The sequence below is a fragment of the Didymosphaeria variabile genome (genome assembly GCF_027946475.1).
Source record: "Didymosphaeria variabile strain IMI 356815 chromosome Unknown scaffold_3, whole genome shotgun sequence".
NCBI classification, from domain to species: domain Eukaryota; kingdom Fungi; phylum Ascomycota; class Dothideomycetes; order Pleosporales; family Didymosphaeriaceae; genus Didymosphaeria; species Didymosphaeria variabile.
The window spans coordinates 4,240,197-4,257,634 of record NW_026611622.1 but is presented as its reverse complement, the minus strand read 5'-3'; the positions used below and the strand labels follow the sequence as shown (position 1 = coordinate 4,257,634).

The window sequence follows — 17,438 nt, the reverse complement described above, 5'->3', positions numbered from 1 at the left end:
TATCTGGAACAATGTTCCAAGTGGATTCCATCTCATCCCTCCTGTTCTCGAAGGCTTAGTTGCTGTCGAAAAGCCCCACGCGCACCGCGGGACCCCTGTCTAGCGTCAGACTTGGCTTGCTTGTGACGGAGGTGACGCGCCGCCGAACAGCATTCTTCCAACAACGACAACGACCGAGTCCTACCGCAACCCCCTATAATCAGACCTATGAGCGATCTCATAGCAACTGGCTCGAAACTATCAATATGAGCGGCAGGCTCACCTCCGCACGCCTTGCCCATCTCGCGCGCCGAACACCAGCGAACACGCCACGCCTGCATCGTCTATTCTACACCACCACCAAGCTCCGTACCGGCGGGCTCCTCCGGAACGATGCCGGCTCACGAATTATCCAGCGAAGGGCGTGGCCACTGGGAAGCTACGCACTGCACAACCTCCCTGCTACCCGGTCGATAAGTTTTGCGAGGGCGATCCCAAAGCTCGTTACCAAATTCGCGACGGCCGGTGCTGCGGCGGGAGGCGCCGTCATTGCAGGAGTGAGCTACATACAGTACCAAGCAGGTCAGGCCGGAAGCTGGGCTGTCAATGTCTTCAACAAAACTTACGATGGCGCCTCTGAGATTGCAGGTGATGGGATGGACACGGTTTCAGGCATCTTCGGACAAATCACTAAAGGTTGGGACAAGACCAAGGGAGACTTGGAAAAGGTGGAGAGGCCGGAGTGGCTGCAGCGGCTACTTGCAAAAGATGAGTCTGGCGAGTCGGAAGGCGGACACGGTGGAGGACAGGGGCCTGAAGAGCCCAAGAAATCGGGCGCTGGGGCGGCGGCAGCGGGTGTAGGCTCAGCAGCGGCTTTTGCGCACGCAGGCGATGACGAGGACAAGGACAAGGGCGAAGAAGAGAAAATTGCACGGGATGAGCAGATGATGATGTTGACTAGGAAAATGATCGAGATCCGGGGGCTCCTGCAGACAGTTGGACAGTCCGAATCACTCACACTGCCCTCGATCGTTGTCATTGGGTCACAATCGTCTGGAAAAAGTTCGGTGCTAGAGGCCATTGTTGGACACGAGTTCCTACCCAAGGGCCACAACATGGTCACTCGTCGTCCGATCGAACTCACCCTGGTACATACCCCCGATGCGAGCGCCGAATATGGAGAATTCCCAGCTTTAGGTTTGAATAAGGTCACAGACTTCGGCCAGATCCAAAAGACCCTGACGGATCTTAATCTGGCTGTACCCGCTGAGGATTGCGTCTCGGACGATCCAATCCAGCTGCGGATACATTCCCCCAATGTTCCGGATCTATCATTGATTGACCTTCCGGGATATATTCAGGTTGTTGGGAGAGATCAGCCCCCGCAGCTCAAAGAAAAGATTGCGGAACTGTGTGAAAAGTATATCAAGCCACCGAACGTCATATTGGCCATCTCTGCAGCAGACGTGGATTTGGCGAACAGCACCGCCTTGCGCGCTTCCCGAAAGGTGGATCCCCGAGGCGAGAGGACGATTGGCGTCATTACCAAGATGGACCTCGTTGATGCCGAGCGAGGGGCAAGCTTGCTCAGTGACAGGAAGTACGCTCTGCGCCTAGGATATGTGGGTGTCGTCTGCCGCGTGCCATCTAATGCATCTGGTTCAAAGCTATTCAGTCGCGGCAACGGCAACATCACAAATGCTATCGCGAAGAATGAGAACGCTTATTTCGGCTCGCATCCGGAATTTTCACCCGACTCACAGCTTGCCGTTGGCACCCCCAATCTAAAGAAGAAACTCATGTACGTTCTTGAGCAGACAATGGCCGCCAGCTTGAAGACCACAAGCGAGGCTATACAGCGCGAGCTTGCGGAGGCGACATACGAATACAAGGTCCAGTACAACGAGCGACCTCTCAGTGCCGAGTCATACTTGGCAGAGTCTCTAGACGCTTTCAAGCACTCATTTCGCGGCTTCTCCGATACATTCGGGCGCTCCGAAGTGCGCGAACTCCTCAAACACGAACTCGATCAACAAGTCTTGAACCTCCTTGCCCAGCGTTACTGGAACAGGCCATTCGAAGATCTCAGCCCACCTCTACCTGAGACCGATCCCCTCAGCAGTCTCGCGAAAGCTGACCCTGAAGGCGAAAACGAGATTTGGCAGATCAAGCTTGATAGCTCTAGCGCAGCGCTGACGAAGCTTGGTGTTGGACGACTTGCGACGAGCGTAGTCGCCAATGCGATACAAGCCCATATTGACCGTCTTGTGGCGAATTCGCGATTCGCTGCTCATCCATTTGCCAGGCAAGCTATCTCCGAAGCTTCGACCTCAATCCTGAAAGATCTTTCATACGACATTGCGGATGAGCTGGAGATTTGCATCAAGCCCTACAAGTACCGCATAGAACTCGAGGATAACGAGTGGGCCCGAGGTCGCGAGAACGTCGCTGCTGTTCTCAAAGACGAGCTCAAAGTGTGCGAAGCCGCAGCGAAACGACTAGAAGACCAAGTCGGTGGGCGAAAGAAGGTTAGAGACGTAATGGCCTTTATAGACCGTGTGAGAAGCGGACAAGTTGTCCTTGAGGGCGACGGCGTGGGCGGTGCTGGAGGCTTCAGCTCTGCTCTCCTCGCTAAGGGTACGTTTCATCTCATCTCCGTGCTGACAGCCCTTTACTAACGATGACCCAGGCCGTGAAGCAGTCTTCCTCCGCGACCGCACTGACGTCCTTAAAATGCGTCTTCTCGCCGTGAAGTCAAAGCAATGTGCCAACAAGAAGAACAAATATCACTGCCCGGAGGTCTTCCTCGACGCCGTGGCAGACAAGCTGACCACCACCGCCGACCTCTTCCTCGACGCAGAGCTTCTCTCAAAATTCTACTATAATGTAAGATATCTGTCTCCATAAACACCATACGCATATCTTCCAGGTTGATGGAGTATTATGCTAACTTTTGCCAGTTTCCCCGCGAACTCGACGCTCGCCTGGGCCGCGGCCTCTCTCAAAACGAAATCGATCGCTTCGCACGCGAAGATCCCAAGATCCGGCGCCACCTGGACGTTGTGCGACGCAAGGACCTTTTGGAGACGGTGCTCAAGGAGATGGAATCTTTGCGGCAGCTTGAGGCAAGAGAGAAGCGGTCGAGTCGGAGAGAGCCGAAAGAGGAGCGGAGGAAGGGTGGATGGAGTTTGTTCTAAAGTATAGTTCTTACGATAGGCTTAGATTGGCGTTTCTGGTGTTGGAAAAGCTGGATGTTTGGTGATACCACGATTGGAGGCATCGCTGCTCTGTAGCTAGTATCGGATATTGTATATTGAATAGATGAGTCTGCTCTCGAACATTCGTCCAACATGGCTGTGCTCGTATACGTTCACCAAGAGAGACCTGAATCCACAAGTGGCCTAATCGTCCACTTTTCAATCGGATCACATGCGTGCCTCATCAATGCTCAGGTGGCAGGAAATCGCCGAAGCGATCTACGCAAGCCGTCATCACCGGGCGCATTAAACTATATGTAGCCACTAACCAACTGAGCGGTTACAACGGGAAAATCATGCAGTCCTTCATTGGGGCGGACTTCATGCGCACAAGGATTTCTTGCCTCTTTTGCATGTCCGGTGCTCAATTGATCTACACCCCAGACCAGGAGGCGCTTGTGCGGCGCAGTCGTCATTCGTCATTCCGAGCTAATTGCCCTCTCCGGCTAGCTGTGGCGCCGCCTACATCCTCGCGCCGCTAACATTCTGTCCAAGCCGGGCCAGCTTCCACTACTGTGGGATCGTGTCACTGTTCCGCATGGCGTCTACATGTAAAAACCGCGCCCGAGCCGTGTACTTAACGTCGTTCCTCGCGCGAGAGCTGCCTGACCTTCCTGTTTTGTCTGCGCCGACCGGAAACACCACCACTACAAGGTTCCCTTCTAGCCCCTCTATCATATGCTCCGCAATCATAGTAGACTCGGGATTCTACCGCTTCAACCCTGCACGCCCAGCCGCAGAAAGCAAGCCGACCTTCCACGCTGCTGTGCCTCTACCGATCACAGGCTCAAGCACCGAGGTGAACAGGCAACCATTTTGGCTCTCGCCGGCCCACACATAATAAGATAAGGCACCATGCCATCCACGGGCCCAGCTCACGCAGAACCCGCAAAGTTCCAGTCGCCCTTCCAGTCGCCCAACGCAATTCCCCCGCGCACCTCCAGCCACGGCATCGTCAACGGCGTCAAGCACCGCAGCTCCGTCCTGCGCCCGCTCTCGGAGACCGACTGGATGAGCCAGAGCAAGAAGAGCAAGCTGTTCCACGAAGACGAAACCGAGAACCAGAACCCAAATCCGCCGCGACCCGCGCAATCGCCAAATACAATGGGCGCAGAGGAGAAGTCTAGAGTGGAGGGGGAGGCAAATCCGCTGTCGCTTGTTGCGCCCCCTCCACCGCCGCATAGAGATATCGGCCACCACCTGATATACGGACCGCGCAGAGGCTGGTCGGAAGAAAACGAGAGGATATTGCTGGGCCCGTACGACTACCTCGTCGGCCATCCCGGGAAGGACATCCGCTCGCAATGTATAGCCGCGTTCAACAAGTGGCTCAAAGTGCCCCCAGAGCGACTGACAGTCATAACGCGCGTGGTGGGCCAGCTACACACGGCCTCATTACTGTACGCCCCCTCGCCCTGTCCTTTCGCAAAAAGGAGCTAACACATGCGATCCAACAGCGTCGACGACGTCGAAGACTCCTCCGTCCTCCGCCGCGGCATCCCCGTCGCAAACTCCATCTTCGGCGTCGCCCAAACCATAAACTCCGCAAACTACGTCTACTTCCTCGCGCTCAACGACCTGCTCGCCCTGAACAACCCCGCCCTCATACAGATCTACAGCCAGGAGCTGCTAAACTTGCATCGCGGCCAGGGCATGGAGCTCCACTGGCGCGACAGCCTGACCTGCCCCAGCGAAGCAGAATACCTCGAGATGGTAGACAACAAAACAGGCGGCCTGTTTCGCCTCGCGATAAAGCTGATGCAGGCGGAGAGCAGCGTGGAAATTGACTGCGCGCCGCTCGTCTCTACGATAGGCCTGCTCTTCCAGATTTTAGACGACCATCTTAATCTCTCGTCTACGTCCGAGTACCAATCGCTAAAGGGCCTGTGCGAGGACTTGACAGAGGGGAAGTTCAGCTTTCCCGTTATACATGCAATTCATTCTGACCTGTCGAATCGCGTGCTGTACAATATCTTGAAGCAGAAGACGAACGATGATGAGGTTAAGCGGTATGCGGTGCGGTATCTGGAGCAAAAGGGCAGTTTCCAGTACAGCAAAGGCGTCGTCGATGGCCTGCGGGGTAAAGCCGACAAACTGATCTCTGAGGTAGAGGCGGCGCTCGGCGAGGATGCAAAGGAGGGCGCAGAGGGGCTTCGAGGGCTGCTAGCAAGGCTAGTAGTCAGGTGATATTGCTTGATGATTTATGTGATGAGATGAGATTTTAGACATGTTGATTGCGACGTACGGGCATGTGTGGCATTGATACGACGGAACGACTTGCATATGGCGGACGGTTGTGTAGAATCTGTAGATACTACTCTTAATGCATATTTCTAATACGTGGCATGAAATTCAAATGGTTAACAAGGTATCACAGGAGTAAGACAATTTAACATGTTTGTGCATATTCGCTAAGAGTGTATATCTGACGTACTTCCGTTGAGATGCCATATAAGCTCCACCGTAAGATATCGTCCATAATATTCATCGTCGTATCGTATTGACGTGTCCGTGGATCGTCTCCGCAACAAAACCAGCCTTCCGAGTATCATAATCATCATGGTATGTCGAACGTCGCCTCCAAGATGTCGTGCCGTGAAAAATCCATGCGCCGGTAAAAGTTCATAACATCCCTTCGACGCTCTTCCTAAGTGCCGGTGCGCCCATAACCGCCGGAAATGCCATCTCCTCATCGAGCCCGGACCTTCTAAGACCGAATTCTCTCCATCCTCGCATTCAGCAACTTGCCCAGCTCTACTCGGAAACCATCCATCTTATCGTACTCCTTGTACGCTGATCTCGGCACAATACCCCTACGACGTCTATACAAGTACCAGCTGTATCCAGATCCTCCCTGGTCCGGCACCATGACATCGATCATTTTCACCGCCGCATCTGCCTTGCCCTTCGCAATGCCGACGGCTTCGAGCCACGGGAAAGCGTCCCGGTAGAAGATGGTGGCAGCTGACTTTGGGGCATCGTTCCAGGAGAGGATGCCGTGAAAAGTAAAGTGCTCGAGGTTGGTGGCAGAGGAGAGGGCTGTGAAGCAGGCGTGGTTGTAGGCTTTGTGGACGCCGCGTCCGAAGCCCCATTCTCCTAGTGTGATGTTCTTGAGATACCCGGCTGCTCGGGGACCCAGGTCGACAAGGAAGGAGTGCAGGGCTAGAGTATCTTTCACGTAGAAGTCATGGCCGTACAGGATGTCGCGGGCTTCGCTGTTGATTTGTTTGCAGACGGCGAGGAGAGCAGGGACGAGTGGTCGATACTCGCTGCTCGGCTGGTCCTGTTGCGAAACTTCGTCCACGTCTTCATCCTCAGAGTCATCGATTAGAGGAGGAGGTCGACCGCGGAAACTCAGCTCGGAGCCCCTGTCTACGGTGCGACGGAACTTCTGCGTAGTCGAAAACAGGTAGATGCCGGCCGGGTCGTGGAGGCAGTGGGAATAGATTTCATTCCTGATCTCGGCTGGCAGTTGTAAAAAGGGGAAGATCTTCTTCTTCGGAAGAGCCTTTGAGGATACAGCCTTGCGCTTCTAGTGTGCGTTAGCATATGAGAATTTGAGAGCCTCTTGTGAGGATGGCTATGGCTGCACAAGAATCAATGAACGGACCTTTGCCCGTGAGACTTTGACTTCCTCTTCCACTTCTTCGACAACGAAGTCGGAATCCTCATCGCTGACATCCTCTTCGTAGTACTTGACCTGAGCCCGCTTGCGCTTCGAGGTACGGACTTCGGGCGTGGTTGCGTCGGCCATGGTGAAGTCGGTGTAGATGTGTGGGAGGTTGTGTATGTATCGACGGGTGGTTGCCAGTTTATGTTTGAGGCATTCAGACGCGTCACTGATTTGGGGAGGAACGCGAAAGACACACGCGCTCACGCGGCTGCTTTATAGAGCAGCTGCTGTGAAGGGAACACCAGATGCGGCAATAGCCACGGTTAGCGTAGGCAACAACGAGGCGATGCAGGCATCGCGTGAGGCATCAACGCATAGTGCAACTCTGTGTGGCGTCATATTTGCCAATTACTGGACAATCCACGCCAATGCAAATAACAAGTACTCAATACGATGTAAAGTGCGACACGTTTCGGGTAGTTTGTGGAGTCGTGAAAGGTGATGCAGAAAGATCTACCGAGGCCCTAACCACATCCAGCTTCCCACACTAAGACATCCTCTCCTTCCCAGATGACGTGGGTACCCTGACCGCAGGGAAGACGCTAAACAACGTCTGTCGTTGCGATATACATTCGCACCCCATGGAAAACATTATTCCCATCGACGCCCTCACCCTGGATCGGCGTCCGGATGTCGTCAGATTCTGGCCCCGCGACAACCAGTATGCAGTGGTCGGCACATACACGCTCCTGGAGGACGAACCCTCTGAAGGAGAAGAATCGGCCAGTCAACAAAGAATCGGGAGTCTGAATCTGATACGAATTGATAACCACGAAATGTAAGTGTTGAAACCTCAATCCGTCCGTTGTTGCACTGTCCATCGTACATCCTATGCTTTCCAAGCTTCTACTGAGCAGTATTTTTTTGGCCTCAGAAAATTACGAAGCTTGCTTCTTGAGTGCTAATGATGACCAGCAATGTTATCGAAACACTGCCCACACCTTTCGGAGTCTACGACCTCCAATTTGCGCCTGCTATTGATATTCAGAATGGCAACGCGGACGCGGGATCTTTCGCTGTGGCCTCATCCACCGGCTCAGTTGCCCTTTACCGACTGCTTGCCAGTGATATAGCTGATTCTATCTTTCCCAACCCAACGATCGTTCATCTGTACACGATCCAGTACTTTCCCAAGGATATACTGATCACGTCATTGGATTGGCGCCGTCATGACCTCGCTGCAATGACACTATCGAGCGGCCAGGTATGCCTAGGAAGATTAAGCGATCCGAGCGTTGATGCTGTCCTCTCTGTCGAGCTCATGCAACATGACTTCCAAGCCTGGCATTGTTCTTTCGTGGTAACAAAGGAGGGATCAGAGACACCCTTTGGGCTAATCAGTGGAGGAGATGATGCTACACTACGATATACTCCTATCGGCGCGGATCAGATTTCGGAGCTGGAGCTTGGGGGAAATTTAACGGTCTCGCCAACTCAGACCATGCCATGGGCGGACAAAAAGATCCATCAGGCTGGAGTCACTGCCGTCATGCCGATTGGTAGGTCTTCTACCGGCTTTCTAGTGATCACGGGAAGCTACGACGACCATATCCGACTTTTACATATCCCAGACACTGGTCGTCGAGAGGTGCTCGCAGAAGCATACCTTGAGGGAGGCGTGTTCCGGATCAAACTTGTGCAAAAGCGCGGTGAAGGCAAAACTGGCTCAGGAGGGACAGAGCAAAGTCATGCTCTCCTCGTGAGTTGCATGCAGGCAGGCGCTCGCATAGTAAATCTTCACAAGACCGAAGGGCAATGGCGTTTCGACGTCAATGCAAAGTTCGACAAGAACGCAGGTACCCTGCTGTACGCGAGCGACTGCCGGTCCACGGGTTCGGATTATGAACGGACCATTGTCTCTACGAGCTTCGAGGATCGCAAATTATATCTTTGGAAGGCTACTGTGTCCTCTTGAATGGAGGCTGTCATTTTCCATGGTTCAACTATTTTCTATAGCTAAGTATCCCTCAAATGGCCAAGCACTGACCAATGTCAACTCCCGTCTGGTGTGGAAAATAGCAAGTGGAAGGCGCGCTAGCCAAATGAAGCAATACACAGTGTATGCAAACACCCGCGCTTTCTTTCCAAATTCTCTCCACGTTCCCTCCTGCACTCGAAAACTCCTTCTCTCTTTGCTCTCACACCGACATGTTGGTTCAGGGCGAATACTTGATTAAACGCGGCAAGAACTACAAAAAGAACCTCCGCCACAATCGCGCCTGCAAGCGCAAAGCTCTCAAGCAGCGCACACCGCACGTGGAAATCGCCTACAAACCGTACATATGTCGCACCCTGCGTAAGACGCCGCGTAAAGCCCTCCGCAAAGCCACTGATGCGAAGTACATCCACCCGTGGATACGCCACAACACTGCTTACCGGCTTCAAGAGTGCGTTCCCCCTACCGCATCTCTGCTCGGCTTGCCCAGGGAGATTAGGCAGAGTATTTTGCACTTGTGCTCCTCATTTGATGAGGACGTTGAGAAAACTCTTTCGAGGAAGTCAAAGCACGAAGCCACGTGGAGGACGCTGTGTACAAGGATTGGGGAGCTGTGCTGTGTGACTCCGGTACTGAGGATGGATATGGAATATGTGGGGGCTCAGTGGAAGAAACAGCTGATGGAAGAGGATAAGGTGAGGGAGGACCAACTTGCGGTCCAGCGGTCTCGTCTGCATCCTGCCGTGCGTGCATTTTTGAACAGGTCCACGGCGCCGACGGGTGTGGTCGAGGTGAAGCGCGGGAGGAAGGAATCGAAGAGCAGACCGCCAAAATGCTGGTGTTGCGAAGGGAGGCACCCGACAGGAGGCAAGTATTACGTCTACGTTCGTATAGCTAAATCTACTGACACAGTATTGGGTTTGAAGACCGGATATGCCCCATGGCTAGGAAGGGCCACGCGAAGTGGATCAAGGAGACAACACTGACGGTCTTGAAGAGAAAGAAGCAGGGTGTTCTGGGAGGAAGGTGGTAACGAGAAGCGGAAGATCTTGTTCGACGACTAAGCAAAGTGCCCCTACGGTCTCTACGCAACTCATGTCTGCCGTCCGAACGCAAGCTTCGCCTGCCCTTTCTCGTCTCTCCCACCCGGTGGTCGCCCTCGCCCTCTCGATGGTTTCGACGCCGGCGTGTGTTTCGCAGCAGCCATCATGTTCGGCACAGTTCGCTCCTCCGCTCTCATCTCCTTCGACAGCTCCATCGCGAAATGGTAATCGTCGTGTTCCGCCTTTTCGCTCGTGGGCAGGCGCATGTTGCATTTGCCACAGAAGAATGTGTCTAGTGATTGTTGGTGAAGGTTCTGTGGCTGAGGTAGATCGGGATTATCATGATTTTGTATCCGAGGGGGTTCTGAGCTCCCAATCGTCTGAGGTTGCGCTGAGGGAGGCGTACTGGATAGATACAAATCGTTCTCTGGGGTTGGCGTCTTCGGCCGCGCTTCTGGCTCTTCTAATGGCGGCGCGCCAAATTCATCAGAGTCCTCTTCTTCGACATCGTCCGTATCTTCTTCTCGTGTGGACTCCTGGCGCGCCATCAATACCGCCCTTGCGGCATCGAAGTCTCGCTTCTTGTCACTTGGCGGGCCAAAGAAGTTCTTGATATTGCCTTTCGTTCGTCTTCGTTTCGCCGGTGGTTCCCCTCCACTTATCGTCGATCTTCCGCTCGACATCATCGCCTTCGCCTCCTCACCTCTCACGAGGAACCCACCAATGCCTTTGTTGTTCGTCACTCCATCCTCAAAGCCACCAACACTGAGCGATAGATTCGCACACGGCCAGGCCCGCCCATCAACTACCACCTGCGCCAACAAATTCTTCGCCAAATCGAACAACATGTCCTCGCTCAGCGGCTTCCCTTGTGGAATAGGGCTCTGTCTACTCCTCGTCTGAGCGCCCTGTCGATGATGCAGATTGATCGTCCGTGGCCTCCTCTTGTTCTCCAGTACGCCTTCTTCGACGCACCGCGAGAAGATGTCGGCGACGAATATGCGCAGCCACCGGACACCCTGTTCGAAAGAATTGATCGCGGGACGGAACGACTTGGCGGACAGCATGCTCTTGATCTGCGTGCGCGGATTGACTTCGCTATGGTCCTCACCACGGATTGTGTTATACAGCCAGGAGCCCGTGTCGTCGCCCAACCGCTTCAACTGGTCGAGCGGCTGATCTAACAACTCCTTCACTTTGTCCGTGCCAAACATGGCAACTGCCTCATCACCCAGCTTCCCGCCCAGCATGCGAATCTTGGTGAACTTCATCTCGCTCAGAAAGTGCTTAATAGCGCGGTTCCGTATCACAGTCTGCTGATTCGGCTTCTTATATCCCGACCCAAGCTTCGCCAGCATCTTGTTCTTCGCAACACCCCCAGAGCACGTGTATTTCAACTTGTCGAACACCGCCTTCCGTACATCGCGCACAATCTCCGACGCAACCACCATAACCACATCGTCCCAATCCGGATCCCTCTCCTCGCCGTCCTCCTCCCCAGTCTCAACCAGCGCATCAGCCTTCCAGTCCAACACCGTCGTCGGCACCCTCGGCAGATACTCGCTCGGGTCATCATACGGCGGCGGGCCCCTCACCTCAGGATACCTCTCCCCCAAAACCGAATGCACATGCGCGCTCAAATCCATAAAAACCTCATCCACACTCGCTTTCTCCACCCGCTGCAAATCCCTCGGCAACGCCTCCCTTATACACGCGAGAATCTTCCGGCTCTCCTGCCTGTACGGATCGAGACTCACTTTCCGCGTTGCAATCTCCTTGAACGCGTCTGCGCTGTAGGCCCACTTTTCCGAGCCTTCTTTCCACGTGGCGACGTGCTGCATTATCAGGTCGGGACACACCTTTAGGGCTTCGGTGCTTGTGACGTGCCGGCTGAGGCCGTATGCTCGCGCGGGGTAGTTTATTGCGATTAGGCCTTGCCATTGTTGGACGGCGAGGGGTTTCGCGGGGTCGAGGCCTAGGCGGACGGTTTCGCATTGTGCGTAGAAGGCGTCGAGGTCTACGTGGGCGATTACGCGGAGGGGGGTTTGCGTCGAGTAGGATTTGAGTTGTTGGAGTTGTTTGTATGTGAAGCGGGATTTGGGGATGCGGCGGGGGGAGGTTATTGACAGGTTCGGAGAGGAGGCGAAGGCGGGTGCAGGGGATGACATTGTGCGGGTCACGGCATGTTCGGTGGTCGTGGTAGAGGTTGGACGCGTTGAGGCAGGCTGAGCGGCCGTTCTGCGATGATTTGGCGCGACGCGGTGAGGTGCTGGGGAAAAGGTGGGTCGTCGCGTGGCGCGTGGTCCCGAGATCCCGTGCTGCGCGTCATTCACCTCGATCGCACTTTACCCGTCTTGGAACTTGTAGATCACGGACGTGCTCGCGTGCAACCTCATCCGAGCACAATTGCTTCCATGGATGTGGATTAGTCTAACGTCCACCGAACCATCAGTCCTGAGAATCAAACAATCCATGTCGTCATCGATCAATAGCATCTAACCTCCATAAAGAAAAACCCTATTCTCCTCTGGCGATTCGTAATCCTTTCTACACCCCCCTCTCACATCCATCCCAATCTCCTACCCATTCAACCCAACCCATCCCCGCCATCTTCCAAAATGACCGCCTTCCTCCGCCCCGCCACCCTTCTCCCCACGCTCAACCTCTTCGCCCTCGCCTCCAGCACCTTCTACCTCCGCACCCGCATAGACCGCAACCTCGAAGAGCAAGAAGCCCGCCTCGACGAGCTAGAAGGCACGCTGCGGGGGCACATCGGGCTGATTGAGGATGCGTTGGATAGGATTGAGGGGAAGAAAGATAGGGGACGGCAGGAGGCGATGTATGGTGGGAGGGGGAGGAATGGGAAGGAGAAGGAGAAGGAGAAGGATTAGAAGAGGAGAGATTGAGATTTGGGAGGTTGGATGGGGTATGGTGTGAGGTTGTCGACAAGACTGGAGGGTGAAAGGGATGGACTTGAGACGAGATGTCAACTTGATTAGGTATCTCTCTCTGTTGGAGAGGAGGGGAGAAGGAAGTGCCAAACTGGCAACTGGCAGCAGGACATGACGTCGCGTGCCCATGCAAGCCCACACGCTCATCTCCCCTCTGCACCCAGGACCGCCCTTCCTATTCGGCACATCCGTCCTCCGTAGACCACGAGGCCTACCTTGCGTCCGACACCCACCTCGCGGGCCGAAGCCGACCACGCGCCGGCCCGACAAGCCCTCACCGATCTGCAGCACTGCCCGATGGCATTCTTCCGAAGGACACGTTAAAGAAGCGTGCATGTCAGGGCCGGAGGATCCAGGGCGTCGGGCGCTAGCATGTGAAGGCGTTTAGGATACATCGAGATGACCAGGTGGCTTGCTTGTGCATGGTGCGCAGGATGCGGAGTACGTCTTTGCAGGTACTGTGCCGCAATATAAGATAGATGCGAATGCGCGGTGTAAACGTCTGAATTGAGATATGATCGCAGAGTACCTCTTGAACGTGAGCGTATAGCCCCGCGCATCTAGTACAAAGTTTACAAAGTGACGCGCTTCGCTACATGTCATGATTGCGGGCCTTTTGCGCAGCGCATGCACTCTCGTCCGCATTGCAGCTCATGCAAGTCATGGGCGCGCGCATTGGCCGCTCGGAGCATCCGACCAGTGAAGCAAGCAAGCTGTGCGAATGGCTTGCCTAGCCGGTTTCTAGATTGGCGTGGTCAAACGCTGCATTGCTGCTTCATCGTGCAGGATCCGCAGCGCTGGGAAATACGAGCGCAGAATCTGCGCCGAACATATGAACCGGGTTTTGGTAGTATTGGCATCAAAGCAAGACTATCTGCTGACATTGCGACCTGATGACTGATGCGGATAAATGAAAGCGTGGGGTGGATAACAGAACGTGGGAGAACCGGAACATCTTGTGGTACGTCTCATTATCTGCTAAAGAGAAGAAGATCGCTTCAGCTGTGGTTGGGACTGTTAAATTGCGGCGGCTCGAGGTTGGGCATCAAGGATCAGCTGAATGGGGAAACGGAAGGCTAGACGGTGGTTCAATAATGCGACGTGGAGATTTCCATGGACATGTGTACGCAGTCTGATTCGAGCTGAGCATCTCGCCCACCCTCGTCCGCTATGCAAAACAACATTTGGCCATCCGGTCGTAAGACATCTCCTTCGTGGTAAATCGTACGAGCTGAAGGTATATACATGCGTAGATGCGAAACGCTCAATCAACGTGATGCAATCAAAACGCTCCGGTTAAGTAAATAACGAAACGTGCGAAAAGCCCAGGTAAAAAGAAAAAGCGTGTCCATTCCGGCAAGGTCCCTCTGCGGATTGATGAAGATCGCTAGCGGCCTTGTGATCGTGTATCCTTGCTATGTGGCTTCCTGGCAGTTTGGATGACCTTGGTGGACAACGTACATTAAAAGTCGTTGGGCAGAACTACGACTCCACGGGAAGAAGCGTATACTGGCTTTCACACCAGAATCCCAGGGTCGAACAAAACAATTAACTCCTGGGCCAGCTTACACCACGGACCCACTCTAACAGCCGCTTTTAGAAGTAATGGAAAAATCAAACAGATCCTTGGAATGAAAAAGCAGCCATTAAAAGGTAACGGTAAGACTCCAGGCTCATGTGGCGCAAAATGGTATGGGTATCTCCAGACCAGTGTAATGACGGAGGAACAGACTGAGGTAACTGGCGGCCATGGAAAATCTACCTCCGGCACAATGGTATGAAACAGCTATCCGTGGAAAGTGGCTATGTCCAGGACTTACTAACCTCTCCGGCGGCCAGCCGGTGGTGGTTGCGGTTGCTGAGGCTGTTGCGAAAGGGGGTATTCTGGTGGCGCCTAGGTTAGCTAGAAGCAGAAGTTACAAAAGAAAATCCCACTTACGACGGCCGTCTGAGGCAATGTAGTAGCCTGGCGCGGCAACAACACTGGCGGGGCTTAGTGATAATCCATGAAGTGAGGCTCATAATAACCAAAATACCTTGGAGTAGCATGCGTGTACTGGGGTGCCGGAGTGCGTCCGTAGGGATCCTGGACCGGAGGCTGTGAGTATGAGTACGATTGAGGCGCGGGCGTCGATCCATAGGATGCGTGCTGGCCATAGTAAGTGGGATCCGTCCGAGGCTGCGCGGGATGCGCTGCGTGCGATGGGGCCTGGTAGGCATGGGAACCATAGGGAGCCGTGGGAGTAGTAGTGTAGTGTGGGGATTCACTGGCACCATACGACGGACTTGAGTAGCTCGGTTTTGATGGGGCAGCATATGTATCTGAAGTGGTCGGGCCATGATACTGGCGCGAAGCATGGATGGTAGAATCCTGATATGCCACTACAGAAGCGTCAGGGTGTCTGGTCACCTTTTTATCACCAATGTGAGCGGTACCTCCACCGCGTCCGCGGTCTTTCTCAGCCTGCCAACGCTGCGAGTCTGATCGCAAATCCTGAATCATTTGCTATCGTCACTGTCAGTCGGGTGCCCTATCTCTGCTACTCGCGCAGCTCGCGCTCGACGTACCGATGTGAGAGTCCGGTATGCGGTTATCCAATATCCTGAGCGACCCTGTTCAGCTTGTTAGTGCTGCGCACTCGACACGGTGGCAAGTGAGGGGAGTGGCGTACCTCATATTCGCCAGTGCCTGAGCCGGGCCTTACGAGAGCATCAGGCCCAAGGTAACGCTGGATATCGGCGGTGATGACTTCGCGAGCGATGCCTTCACCTGGGACGAACCACTGATTCATGCGCGACGACATGGTGAGTAGAATCAGAGGTATGTAGGTAGGAGAATGGGAAAAGAGGACACTGATGTCAGTGTCGAGGGCCGAGCAGGGCTGCGCTAGAAGCGGGCAAGGAGGGGCTCCAGGCTCCAAATGATCAAGGCTCCGACGCAAAACCGTCTCTATACGGAAGAAGTAGGGACTTCTAGAATGGCCACGGACTGGTTGTCGGCAGGAGAGCAGTCCAGAATGGAGCGGTTCAGCAGGATCAGGCAGATCCGGGGGGTTGACCAATATACGGCAATTGGGCTCCGGCTCGCAAGCGTGGGCTGTAGGCGTGCTGCGTGATGCTTGCGGCGACCTTTTTGGGGGGGCCGGGGCAGGGGAGGCGACGAGGGTCGCAGCTGTGGTGTCCTGGTATGGGATGGTTCCTCGGAGGTTACGTTCAGCTGTCAAGTCCAGGTACCTCACAAGTCACACCGATGACAGAGCGCTGCGCAACACTGTAGGAACACGCGGTAGGACAACGGCGCGGACGACAGGAAGGATACCTGCTGTGTGCGCGCTGAGGGTGTGCGGCTCTTTAGAGAGCAGGCGAGAGCGCCGCGGGGAGTGGAGGCCGCCTGCAGACGAGGCGCGTCGATTGGCGGGGTGCTCTGCACGTCAATCGGTCGGGCAGCAAGCTGGGGCCGACGCGAAAGTCAAAGTCACGGTGCTAAGGCGGTACCGTGGTCTGAAGTACTGTAGGCGGTGTCTAGGTGTCGTCGCCGAGGGTTCGCGATGGCGGCAGAGGTGGAGGAGAGGGAAAAGGAATTCGGCATGGCCACGGCGGGCTCTGGGGTGTATTTGACGGGCAGGCGCGGCCCAGCGAGCCTCAGGAACCCGACGAGCGAGCGTTGTCTGGCTTGGGTTGCTGCCATTGCGCAGCGAGGCTCGCCGTGTGGAGACGTCGGTCGTCTGTAGTGGCGTGGGTTGGGCAGCGATGGAGCCCAGCGATCCGGCGCGCCGCAGCGTCCCAGCCACTGGCCGCCCACAGCGTCACCGGTCGCCTTCGCTCCAGTCACCGCTCTGGCAAGAACAGAGCCGTGTGGGTATCGCACAACATCATCGCCATGGGACCGCCGTCGACCGCCGTCCATCATCTCACTGCCCTCACCGACTCCTCTCCACGGTAGACGCGCAGAGTTTGCACGTCCTGGCCACCGCTAGCCCCCGACGCGCATTGCACTCTTGGGCACGGCTGCATGCTGCAAACGGCGACTGAGCAACGCCGTGATGGAAGAAAATAGGTCGCAGTAGCCTTCCCCAGCACAGGCTCCATCCTCGAACGGCCTGCAGCCGCCGCCGAACCACTTGATTCCACTTGCCTGCCCATCCCGTCACCCTTGAGACAACTGTCGTGGCCCCTCCCAATTAGCTCACACGTCGGCCTGACCATGTGCGCTACGCTGCACTCTGCCCTCAGGCACCAAGCACGTGCGCCGTGGGACCTTCACTGCACCGATGCTGCCAGTCGCCATGGCTCGCATCACGCTGTGCCCAAAGCCGACTATAAGTACACTTTCATTGCATCTGCGCGACCCTGCATTGCTGCAACTGGCCAGATACTACAGCTTTGTGCCACCCTTCGCCGCGTCCTTCCCAACCGCTGTCATCTTGTAGCCTGTGCGCGGTGCATGTATCCGCAAGTCCAGAGCGCCCGCGCCCATGATCGTCACTTCGTCTGGGGCTAACGCAACTAGCCGTCCCGCGTCGCGATGCTCGCTGCCCCAGTCCGAAGGATATATTTCCACAAGCGTGTCTCGTTCGAATTCCTGGGGGGTCGTCCTCG

General features: G+C 55.1%; 8 protein-coding genes across 8 annotated transcripts; 5 read left to right on the top strand and 3 right to left on the bottom strand.

The window, feature by feature from the left end:
• Positions 1-245: 245 nt before the first annotated feature.
• On the top strand, positions 246-3,176 carry msp1 (mitochondrial dynamin GTPase Msp1; the record flags this gene model as incomplete). The annotated part of the gene is made up of 3 exons (XM_056213530.1): positions 246-2,616; positions 2,669-2,865; positions 2,940-3,176. The coding sequence occupies 3 exons, from the start codon at positions 246-248 to the stop codon at positions 3,174-3,176; spliced, it is 2,805 nt and encodes a 934-aa protein (XP_056073838.1).
• A 915-nt stretch (positions 3,177-4,091) lies between these two features.
• BTS1 (geranylgeranyl pyrophosphate synthetase) lies at positions 4,092-5,423 on the top strand (the record flags this gene model as incomplete). Its single annotated transcript, XM_056213529.1, has 2 exons — positions 4,092-4,636; positions 4,694-5,423. 2 exons carry the CDS (start codon positions 4,092-4,094, stop codon positions 5,421-5,423), a joined length of 1,275 nt encoding a protein of 424 aa, XP_056073837.1.
• Positions 5,424-5,943: 520 nt separating this feature from the next.
• N0V89_004746 (uncharacterized protein) lies at positions 5,944-6,990 on the bottom strand (the record flags this gene model as incomplete). Its single annotated transcript, XM_056213528.1, has 2 exons — positions 5,944-6,768; positions 6,847-6,990. 2 exons carry the CDS (start codon positions 6,988-6,990, stop codon positions 5,944-5,946), a joined length of 969 nt encoding a protein of 322 aa, XP_056073836.1.
• Positions 6,991-7,490: 500 nt separating this feature from the next.
• N0V89_004745 (uncharacterized protein) lies at positions 7,491-8,824 on the top strand (the record flags this gene model as incomplete). The annotated part of the gene is made up of 2 exons (XM_056213527.1): positions 7,491-7,687; positions 7,825-8,824. The coding sequence occupies 2 exons, from the start codon at positions 7,491-7,493 to the stop codon at positions 8,822-8,824; spliced, it is 1,197 nt and encodes a 398-aa protein (XP_056073835.1).
• Positions 8,825-9,057: 233 nt separating this feature from the next.
• Positions 9,058-9,909, top strand: N0V89_004744 (uncharacterized protein; the record flags this gene model as incomplete). The annotated part of the gene is made up of 2 exons (XM_056213526.1): positions 9,058-9,716; positions 9,843-9,909. 2 exons carry the CDS (start codon positions 9,058-9,060, stop codon positions 9,907-9,909), a joined length of 726 nt encoding a protein of 241 aa, XP_056073834.1.
• Positions 9,910-9,938: 29 nt separating this feature from the next.
• Positions 9,939-12,056, bottom strand: RAD30 (DNA-directed DNA polymerase eta rad30; the record flags this gene model as incomplete). Its single annotated transcript, XM_056213525.1, has 1 exon — positions 9,939-12,056. One exon carries the CDS (start codon positions 12,054-12,056, stop codon positions 9,939-9,941), a length of 2,118 nt encoding a protein of 705 aa, XP_056073833.1.
• Positions 12,057-12,506: 450 nt separating this feature from the next.
• On the top strand, positions 12,507-12,779 carry N0V89_004742 (uncharacterized protein; the record flags this gene model as incomplete). The annotated part of the gene is made up of 1 exon (XM_056213524.1): positions 12,507-12,779. The coding sequence occupies one exon, from the start codon at positions 12,507-12,509 to the stop codon at positions 12,777-12,779; it is 273 nt and encodes a 90-aa protein (XP_056073832.1).
• A 2,053-nt stretch (positions 12,780-14,832) lies between these two features.
• N0V89_004741 (uncharacterized protein) lies at positions 14,833-15,643 on the bottom strand (the record flags this gene model as incomplete). The annotated part of the gene is made up of 3 exons (XM_056213523.1): positions 14,833-15,345; positions 15,408-15,452; positions 15,512-15,643. The coding sequence occupies 3 exons, from the start codon at positions 15,641-15,643 to the stop codon at positions 14,833-14,835; spliced, it is 690 nt and encodes a 229-aa protein (XP_056073831.1).
• Positions 15,644-17,438: the final 1,795 nt, after the last annotated feature.